The 11,601-nt window shown below is 37.3% G+C and overlaps 1 protein-coding gene across 4 annotated transcripts in view; it reads right to left on the bottom strand.

Annotated features, from left to right (window-relative positions):
- Positions 1–8,334: 8,334 nt before the first annotated feature.
- Positions 8,335–11,601, bottom strand: part of ptprua (protein tyrosine phosphatase receptor type Ua) — a 582,203-nt gene continuing 578,936 nt past the window's right edge. For all 4 annotated transcript variants that reach the window (XM_079878073.1, XM_079878074.1, XM_079878075.1 and 1 more), the window contains 3 exons: positions 11,006–11,163; positions 10,240–10,375; positions 8,335–9,761 (listed from right to left, as the gene is read on the bottom strand). In XM_079878073.1, the coding sequence (XP_079734199.1) occupies positions 9,699–9,761; positions 10,240–10,375; positions 11,006–11,163 (357 nt within the window). In that variant the 3' untranslated portion in view covers positions 8,335–9,698. The remainder of the gene's footprint in view (positions 9,762–10,239; positions 10,376–11,005; positions 11,164–11,601) is intronic.

Genomic DNA, 11,601 nt, shown 5'->3' with positions numbered 1-11,601 from the left:
CTGAAGACTCAAATTTCATCATTTAATGTTTTTTAGTATTATTATTACTTTTTATTAATATTCATAATCAGTAGTATTATGTATCTCTTTTATTACTTTTTATATACATTCATAATTGTTTGTACTCAATGTATTTTGTGAGAAAGGGAGAAAGGGAGACTTTGGACTGAATTGTGTGCTGAGTTGGAGACTGAAATGTATATGAAGAGTTCAGATGCAAAAGCCTCTAAGTGCCATCTGAAATTTTCTTCTAGAATGATCATTTTTATCAAGCTCGTATATTTAAGTTCAGTAATTTCACTTAAATGACAATTAATAGGTAATTTTCATTGCCATTTAAGTGAAATTATTGAATTTAAATATACAAGCTTGATAAAAATGATCATTCTAGAAGAAAATTTCAGATGGCATTTAGAGGCTTTTGCATCTGAACTCTTCATATGTAGTGTATACATTCCTATGTTAATGGAAACCATATGTTCTTCTGCTGAATGTATGTGTTCCTATGGTGATGTTTTTTTCTTTGGTCAGTGGTATAAAGACCAAGCCTTTTGTCCGAAAATCAGGAAGAGATGGAAATGTAGGAAAGATGACTGAGAAGCTGAATTAGATCTTCGCGTAGTCCATTGTCTCTCCCTCCTATGTTTTATAAACCAAATAAATAAGAGATCTCTTGGCAAAATCACAGGTGTCTGTTTCCATGAAATTAAACAACAGGGGAAAGCCAGATTTTTAAATCGACACACCATTAATAAGTATGCAAGAGAACACTAGTGATGCCTTGCTTTCAGCAAGCACCACTAATAATAATAAGTATGCAAGAGAACACTAATGATGCCTTGCTTTCAGCAAGCACCATTAATAAGTATGAGCAATAACAATAGTGATGCTTTCAAAAAGCACCACTAATAAGTATGCAAGAGAACACTAATGATGCCTTGCTTTCAGCAAGTACCATTAATAATAAGTATGCAAGAGAACACTAATGATGCCTTGCCTTTGGCAAGCACCATTAATAAGTATGAGCAATAACAATAGTGATGCTTTCAAAAAGCACCACTAATAATAAGTATGCAAGAGAACACTAGTGATGCCTTGCTTTCAGCAAGCACCACTAATAATAAGTTTAAGTACAATATCAGTAAGTTGGCTCTCTCAAGCCAACTTAATAATAATAATAAGTTTAAATAGGATTTCAGTAAGTTGGCTCTCTCAAGCCAACTTAATAATGCATTACATTTATATAGCACTTTTCTAGGTACTCAAAGCGCTTTTACATATGGAAGGGGGAATCTCCTCAACCACCACCAATGTGTAGCATCCACCTGGATGATGCGACGGCAGCCATATTGTGCCAGAACGCCCACCACACACCATCTTACTGGTGGAGAGGAGACAGAGTAAGGGCCTGTTCACATATCGCGTCTTTTGCGCGCTCAAGTTCGTTATTTCAAATGTAGGCGCGCGGTATGCGCGCTCATAATGGGAGCGACGCGGTTGCGGTGCGACACACTCGTTTTTTCCAAGCGCATCCGCTCCGCATCGAGATAAAAACATCTCAACTTTTCAGAATGCCGCAAGTGCACCGTAGGTCACGTGACAAGAACCAACCAGAGCGCAGCTGATGGTTGCTTAGCAACGACAGACGCCTCCGGAGCGCAACCGCCCTAGCGCTTTGGAAAAAGGAGAACGCGGCGCGCCTAACGTTTTCTACGCGTTTTTAGGCGCGATATGTGAACGGTGCTTAATAGAGCCAATCTGTATATATATGGGGATGATTAGGAGGCCATGATGGACAGAGCCAATGGGCAAATTTGGCCAGGATGCCGGGGTTAAACCCCTACTCTTTTTCCGAAGGATATCCTGGGATTTTTAATGACCAAAGAGAGTCAGGACCTCGGTTTAACATTGCATCCGAAGGACGGTGCTCTTTGACAGTATAGTGTCCCCATCAATTTACTGGGGCTATAGGACCCACACAGTCCACAGGGTGAGCACCCCCTGCTGGCCTCACTAACACCTCTTCCAGCAGCAACCTAGTTTTCCCAGGAGATCTCCCATCCAGGTACTGACCAGGCTCAACCCTGCTTAGCTTCAGTGGGCAACCAGTCTTGGGCTACAGGGTGATATGGCTGCTGGCTATCACAACACTGCAGTCTTATGAAGAGTAAGAAAAAAATTAGCTCACTGAAGCAGGTTCTTTCTATAGTGCCATCTGATAAGTTTTTCAGTTTAATAAATATGCTTGTAATGAAAAGCAAATAGACCAAATGGGTCAAGTAGTTCACGGTTACTCACTATGCTACCCAAAGGTATTACTCAAGTGTAGCTCTTTCATGGCTCAGAAGTCTTAATGAAGATCTCAGTCATGTTTCATTTAAGTATAATTGTTTTAAATTTTAGGAGAAACTATTTGTTGGCAAAATTGAAAAAAAAAAAAAAAATTCTGAGAATCTAGAGACTTGAACCTGAGCCGACCCCTGTTGTACTGTTAAAAAATATATATTATTATTATTATTTAGTTTTACAGAACAGCAGTAACATTACAAAGCTAATATTAATGGATGTCTTGATTTGTATTTGCTTTTAAAGGTTAAACCATGGAGCTTTTATTTTGCGGGAACCACAAGGAAACCTTCCCACCCAGCACCAGACGTCATTAAGACGTTGTTTTTTGGGCTAAATCAAGTCGGCCCGTCATAGTCTTCATTTAGCCCAAAAATAGACGTTGAAAATTGGGCTTTGTTTGGTCCGTCTGATTTGGTCCAAATTTAGCCCAAACATAGACGTTGAAAATTGGGCTTTGTTTGGTCCATCTGATTTGGTCCAAATTTAGCCCAAACATAGACGTTGAAAATTGGGCTTTGTTTGGTCCGTCTGATTTGGTCCAAATTTAGCCCAAACATAGACGTTGAAAATTGGGCTTTGTTTAGTCCGTCTGATTTGGTCCAAATTTAGCCCAAACATAGACGTTGAAAATTGGGCTTTGTTTGGTCCGTCTGATTTGGTCCAATTTTAGCCCAAAAAAGACTTGAAAATTTGGCTTTGTTTATTTAACCCAAGACGCTCGTCTGTTTTGGACCACATATAGCCCTAATGTAGCATAAATACAATTAAAGTCTATTGTAGCAAGTGAAGAAATATTGTAGAAATAGTTTCAAAGTTACGTGTCAATGCACATGCCAGAAATACATTATTTGTAAGCACCTATACGTTCGCAAACCATATAAATACCTACATGATTTGGCAATAATCCTGGCCAGTCAGATCCCAAACAAGCAAAAATCGTTTCCGCTGATCAAGAATGTGGAGACCACGGTGGACACAGCAGTAGCCTAGTATTGACATAATATCTCGTTATTTCGACAAAATAGGGGACATTCTAATCTGCATTAAGCCACATTAAGCGTTCTTATAATGGTTTTCTATGGGAGGAAAATGCCTAACGTGTAATTGCGTTCATATTCTGGGCTCATCTGATTTTTTGTACATAGCATTATGATTTTAGTATCATAATAATGATAATTAAATATATTTTAGTTAAATATATGTATAGCCTAAATGCACGCACAATTATCCGTGAACTTGATGATTTTGAACAAATGCCTTTCAACTTGTGTGTGCAAAATTCAGAATTAAATGAATGTGCAGCAATTTGTACAAAGAGAGAGTATGTAGGCCTACTATACTGTTGTAGCCATTAAAAAAAGTGCATTTAGTTTCATATTTGTTAAAATATTATAGTGTTATTTTTATTTTCCATTTATGTTGATTATGAAAAGTGAACAGCACGACCGAGTAAGATAGGATGCGCAATATGAAACATGCAGGTCAGACATGATTTTGACCACTTCATCAAGTTTTGTTTTGTAGAAAACCTTTCTTTAAAGTGAATTTCGTTTTGTATAAATTGTATCTTAATTTTAATCAATTTTTCATCAACCATGCCTGGATTTAATTAATAAGAAGCAAATATAACAGACAAGCATGGAGGCGCCCGTGCGGTCACTTGCATTGCACGTGAACTGGAGCGCATCTCATCCTAACTTAACGAAACTCAGTGTATGCCTCACACAGACATGAAAAATACATCAAATACACAAAGCTTGAAATGTCTTTAAACGAAATAATTCAAAACGAAAAAAGAAAAAGGCTACTCTATGATTATGTAATCCATTAGGCCTATTTATGTGCATTTCTCTCTATAGGCGCGTTCACACGGAGATGGCGATCGTCAACTTCATCTTTGCAGCCGAGTCGACACTATCAGAGAAAACACTTGTCTATTAATAAAAATCAATACACGCGTCACCGGATTTACAAATGCACATCTTTGTTGCACGCACACATATTATGTCGAAATAATGAGATATTGTGTTAAAATAACAGTATTGTTAATAATAGCCTTTAGAATATTTGATTGAATGCTGAATGTTGCGCTTGTTCAATTTAATGAAATTAAAACTTTAATTGTGATCAATAACATAACTGAATATTAAATATTTAGTGGCCAAGTTTTGCGCAGCTCCCCCGTCAATGATCTAGCACCCCCTCAGCACATGTTAAAAATTCTCTGGCGCTGTAAACTAGGCAGTGTAAGGGGAGGATCCTTCCTTTACAAATTAAGCACTGCGTAGACCCCGATAAACAACAGCACTAATAATATATTCACATATATGTGAAGCACTGTTAAATATATTGAAATACATTTTGTATATTTGAAATACATTTAAAAATACTTAAGCTTTGTTCCTCGTGTTACATCTGTAAATTTGTGTAGCCTATGAGAAAATATGTTCATAATTATATCATGTAGTTTTTGCTATTTTATTTCTACACCACGTTTACCATTTCTAAAGGTAGACCTATATATTATATTATAATGTAGCCTATTATATATATAAATGACTTCAAACATGTTTTACATTTTCAATGCTTTCATATTTTCATTCCATTTACAGTTTGCGATGGCCACAGGCCTACTATCCACTTAATAATACATCAGGTTTCAGGATATTTTAGCTGATTATCAAATAATTCACTCCATCAATCTAAATGTATGTAAATGCTGCGTGACTTCTACGTGTTTTAATGGGCGCGCGCGCTGAACATTCAAGCCGCATTTGAACTGGAGCGGAGGGCGTTACCATGGAAACGAGAGGCAGCTCAACTGACAATCAGCGAAACGTACGTCTCTCACTGTGGTTTTAACTACTTTAAGGTAAGTTCAGTCCATAAAATTACACAAATAGTACATACAAATGTTTCTGAGACTTTCTTTCATGTAAATCACTCGCTTCCGTTGAATATTTATTTTATAGAAATGGTTTAGTGTCTTCGAAAAAGTCCGTTAGCATCTAGCTATCTAACGTTAGAGGTAACGTTAGGTTAACTATAGACTTGAGCTGTAAGTTTGGGCTTGTAATCACATCTTATGTGTAGATGAGATATTTTGATAGTTTTGTAAAGGTTTTGCTGACAATTGGTCACTGGATGAATGGAAATAAGCTAATTTATTTAACCTAAAAGTACGCACTGTATGGTTAATTCATAGTTATCACGTGACGTCACACCATTACGCCCACCTGGAGGCTTTCCATTGCCCACCAGCCATTTTTATCAGGTTTGTAGTTAGTATTAATGTAGTAAAACAGTGTAATTAAAAGATCAAATTCAATATATACCGCTTATTCATGATGCATACTTTGTACAGGTAAGCAGATGAACACAGAACAAATTATTTATAACATAATGTTTGTCTTCTCCCCTTTGTTTAGCTTCACAGAGTTTAGCTCCAAACCCAATTAAGCAGACCTGAGCAGCTGATCCAGGACCACCAGAAACTCTGCAGGACTTTGGTCTGGACACCAGTGTTGTAAGTTCAGAACATATTGCAGGAGATCTCAACATTGTTCTCAAGGTCCACTTACATGCAGAGCTTTACTCCAACCTAGACCAGCACACCTGAACAAGCTAATCAAGGTGCATAACTCTGGGTGCATATCACTCAGGTCTCTAGCTCAGTAGTCAGTGGTTAAAGGCCGTCTTAATCACAAAATTCTTAAAGTGCACTGAAACATTCGCTCCCTAAAAACTCACTATGTTATCGACAGTTCTGAAGCTCAAAACTTTAATCACACAAGACAGTTCGCTACAAAATGACATGTGATAGGGGATTTTAACAAACCAAACCAATTCACAAACCAATATTATATTTCAGCATAAACATACGTCGCTAGACAGGTAATGTCTAATCAAGCAAACATTTACAATTTATCTATGACTGAAATCTTGCACAAATATGTAGAGGGAAACCACAAGTGTATACTTCACATTTTGGACAACCATTGTTTTTTTACATTTACATTTTGGTTATTGTTTTCTTTCTCACTTTAGATGCTGAAGAAAAAACAGCCAGGCTAAAGCATTCAAAGTGGAAACTTCTGTCGTGGCTCAATAATCCAGGATTGGGATGGTGGAAGGAGCAGATCAGAGATCAGGCAGAGATCTACTGGTGCCCCTGAGGAACTGATTTACCTAATGCGTCAAATTTAACCAAACATTTTCATCACTCACCTTCATGTCGTTGCAAACCTGTAAGACTTTCGTTCATCTTTGAAACACAAATGTAGATATTTTTAATGAAATCTGAGAGCTTTCTGTCCCTCCATTTCACAGTTTATGCCACTACAACTTTCAAGGTAGTAAAGACATTATAACAATAATCAATATGACTCCAGTGGTTTAACCTCAACTTTATGAAGCGAAGTGAATGCTTTGTGTGTGCAAAAAAAAAACCCATGGCATCTTTATTCACAAAATATACGTCTCTGACACGTGTTCATGGAGCACCACGATTCATCAGTGTTGTGTTGGCGAGAGAGCCGACCATCTTATGCGTCGGAGATACATCATTTGTGAATAAAGACGTAATTGTTTGCGCACACAAGGCATCTGTTAAAAATATCTTCATTTGTGCTCTCCACAAAAGTATTATGGGTTTGGAGCGACATGAGGGTAAGTAATTAATGACAGAATTTAAATTTTTGTGTGAACTATCCCTTTAATGTTTTCTAATGTGGTTCTAATTGGTCATTGTTCTGTTTTATAAATATTTTAAAGATTTATTGTTTTGAAAAAATGTTTATACAGAAAAGTCACAGTAAAAACTTTAAAAATTGTTTAAAAAAATAATGATTCAAATAAATGTTGCTCTTTTGAAAGTTCTATTCAAAGAATACTGAAAACTGTATCATAGTTTCCACAAAAATATGAAGCTGTATAACTTATAATAATCATAAATGTTTCTTGAGAATCAAATAATCATATTATAATGAATTCTGAAGGATCATGTGACACTGAAGACTGAAGTAATGATGCTGAAAATTCAGCTTTGATCACAGGAATAAATTATACACTTTATACTGTATATTTACATGTATATTTAAGAAAAGTTATTTTTATTGTAGTAATATTTCACAATATAACTTTTTTAGGGTATGCTTGATAAAATGCAGGCTTAAGATGTGATCAGGAAAGTGTTTTTTTATGTGAAAGATGTATTTGATGTGTCAATAAATGGTTTTATAAACTCTTTTGTGAATTTTCGTATTATGAATATTAAATATAATCATGAATTCACGGTTGAAATTAGGCCTGAAAAAGACGTCTTTTCAACTCACTTTACAACCTAATTTAGACGCGATTGGGACGTCATTTTATTGTCGTCTTTTCAATGACCTGAAAAAGACGTCTTTTCACCTTTCACTTTTCAACCAAATTTTAACGTTTAGACGACTGGCAATGTCGTCTTTTCGACGTCTTTTCAACGAGTTTTTGCTGGGTGGGTTCTGTCTTGTTGACAACGGATTTATAAACGATTCTCATTATAAATTTGAGAAGACAGTTGGCGAATGTTGCCTTTTTTAAATGCACGTTATAAGTGACACAAACTCACAGCATTGGCAGAGATGGAGTTCATGTGGAGTGGCATTTACTGCAAACCGAGCAGCTCCGAGACACCGAACCCCAAATCATGAGCAGTTCACATGTAAATGAACACAGATGAGGTTCAGGTTGGCACCGCTAGCGCTTTCATTGCTGTCGGAAGCAATCCATGCATGGAATGTATCTGAAAACACAGCATTTGCAGTTTCTTTGGTAATTGTTTAAAGCCATTTCAAAATTCAAGAAAAAAAACATCCCTGAGATCAATACAATTCTCTCTATTTAATATCTGTTGTCTAGTGGTGGAAAACAATTGACCTATTATTTGTATTGAAATTAGGAAAACCAAGCTTGATTAGAAAATGAACAACAATAATGACAATGAGATAAAAGCAACATTGGAATGTTTTATTCGATCATGTTACATTATTTTATTTATTTTTTTTGTAGAAAATAAAACACAACCAATAAATACAAAGATACAAAGCAACTTTTTTTTGGCGAGTGCCTCACCATATTCCAACAGTAGCATGTTTGTTTATTTTATATAGTTGCGTATATGTTTTTGTTTTACTGTGCTTAATGACAGCAAGCAGCGGCACCCAAAGCAGACTGTTCACAATGGATTGTAATGAAACATGAATCAGGCATGCAGATCCATGATTGATCCTCTTTGCACGAACACACGCGCACACACACACACACACACACACGCACACACACGCACACATGAGTTGGCACATTAAAGACAACATCTAGAAACTTTTTTTTTTGCAAAATATATATTATATATACACCCCCCCCCCCTCCCCCCATTAAAACACAAACCCCCCAACAAAAAAAATCAACCCAGAAACCATATTTGTAGCTATTCTTCTGACCTGTCTGAACTTTTGAGTGCCACTTTCCGATTTAAAGGTGAAGAGTGTCTGTCACCAAATAGAATTGCAAGAAAAACTCACTGTTTTCAAACAGCTGTCCCAAACCTCCATCTGTTACTGGTCAGCCAAACACATAGTTCCATCCCAAACTCACGCTATTGGTTGAGTCAAAGTTGCTGTGTTGGGATGCTCAAACAAATAGAGCAATGTTTTGATAGCGCCACAGTGTTACACTTTTGAGGAGAATCAACCTATGAATGGCTCACTTATAGATGTTTCAGCACATTAAGCTGGGATGGGAGATTAACATCAACAAATAATACAGATCACCTTTAAATAATTAAATAAAAAAACTCCATCAATTATCACACCCTCACATTCAAGGTATGCTTTCCAATAAAATCATCACAGTAGATCGCCCCACGTACAGAGTTTAACAATACACGTAATGTACAAACACAATGTTATCTGCCATGTTGCAGTCACATGGTTTCAGCGTGTTTTCCTCTTGCATGGTGTATAAGGCCTATAGGCGGAGCTCAGAGCCAGTCACGTGATCAAAGAGGTAAGTCATAAATCTCAAAGCTGTTGAAATCTCGTCAATTACCTCAAGGGTTCGGCAGGAATATCTGGCACAGGGAGTCAGTGGAGAAGAAAACACCAAAACAAAAAGTACACAGAGGACAATAGAGGTTGAAGGTTAAAGAAATGTGCCAAGTCTTGCATTCCCACTTTTGACGTAGATTATGCATTCTCACTGGAGGACAGAACAGCTCATTCATATGGGCTGGATTGGCCCAAGTGAAAGGAAAAAGAGGAGGAAAGGTGAAGAGGTTGAAGCCAGTGTTGATGAGGTCTTGAGCTCTTGTGTTATCTGACCTCCAGGCAGTCCAGGTAGTCCAGAGCCAGCTCGTAGCAGAACCTGTACTGCTCCTGTAAACAACATCAAGGTTGCATCGATTTCTTTGGTGACATTCACAAACTACATCAATTTCATAATGCAACTATATTTTTACATTTTAATAAAATGTGAGAGATGTTTGTCTGTGAATCGTTAATCCTATAATAAAAATATGATTATGGAATTTATAAGTGGTTGAAATATAAAGCTACAAGTTACTTGCAGAGGAACAATGGTGGAAACTATAACTTAGCCAGGCTATTTATACAGTTGTATCCCTCCTTCAATCTAAGTCAATATAATTGTTTTATCATATATTGCAGAGTAGAGTAAAAGCACCTCTTTCTCAAGTGCAATTTTAGGTATCAAAAATTCTCACAGAACAAATTATTTGCATGTCAAACTGTTACACATTGGTTAGGGGTTTGGTCTAATAATGGGGATTAGCAATAGTAAAGATTCCCTATCTAAACACCACTAATAAGTTCTGCACATAATTAGCACACTAACCATAGACTCCACCATGTTGGGCTTGGAGTTCCGGAGAGTCTTGACGGCGTAGAACACATCGACCATGTTGTGATGATGCACCATCTCCATTATCATGGTGCATGCGCAGAAAGTGCCACTACGTCCCCCACCATTCCTTAAAGACATTAATACGTTGTTTCATTAGCATCTTCAAGAAAAGAAGTGGCTTGTAACACATGTAGGAGAGGGATCTATGCAGCACACTTTCAAAGCTTGTGTGGATTATTGTATTATAGATGTCTGGAGGGGATAGCGGTGAAAGAGCCATATTTGTGCCACCACAGGCTGCCAGATATCTGCAATACTTTTGAACAAGAAGGAATGGAAAGTACCAGTGCGCTCTGGGGAAAAGTCATGCTATAAAAATGTCACATCCTACTGAACTAAGATCATTTCCCTAGGGCTACTGATAAAAGAAGGGCACCCCAGCACAGATGCTTTGAAGCCCGAAATGGTGTCTGTACCATGCTATCATTAATAGAGGATAGATGTATTAAACTACAGACACGTGCAGGTGGCAGGTACGTATCCTGAGGCCAGAGCGCTAAGAAGTCAAATACTGAGGAAAAAATGAAGACATGAAAAAGCAGCCGGAGATTAAGCACTTTAAGCAGATTTTCACTGTTGGGTGGCCACAGAAATTGCAGGAGCACGGGAGCAAAAGAGACCTGGATTGTATAATCAACACAATGAAGTGTAATTGCTCTCCAATTAGCATTTGGAAGCAGAGCCGTATGAAACTTACAAGCAGTGAACTATAGTGCGACCATCGCCACACTCCCTCTGCCACTTCTGCACTTGTGCCAGCAGGTTGAGAAAGGCCTTCTTAGAGTCTGGGATTTCACGATAAGCCGACCAGCGCAGGAACTGGAAATGTCGCACTACCAGATGACCTTCCTGCAACTGAATGATAAAGACAGAGAGACCAAGACCAGAAGAATGAGAAAATAATTGTAAACATAGCATGAAAATGAAATTAAAATGGTCTGCTCAATCAAAGGGGTTAAGTTCTCTGAAGTGGCACATATGGAGACCCTAAAGTGACATGGTGATATAAACTTGCCTTTGTGTTCTCTTTCAAAACTTTTGCATTCCCCCTAGAAACTTTGCATTTTGCACTCACAAAACGTTTGATTTCCCAGAGAAGCTTTAAGGGAAAACACAACGCTATGAAAGCATATAAATATATTTTTTTCTCCCATTTCTTAATTGTTTTCCTTCACCATGTCCCCTTAGGGGCTCCATATGTGCCACATGAGATATCTAAACCTTCTTGATTTAAACCAACAATTAAAACCACATGACAACAATCTGTTAAACTTATATTAATTAAATAATAGT

This window comes from Squalius cephalus (genome assembly GCF_949319135.1).
Source record: "Squalius cephalus genome assembly, chromosome: 8".
Lineage (NCBI taxonomy): Eukaryota > Metazoa > Chordata > Actinopteri > Cypriniformes > Leuciscidae > Squalius > Squalius cephalus.
This window is presented reverse-complemented; position numbering and strand designations above follow the sequence as displayed.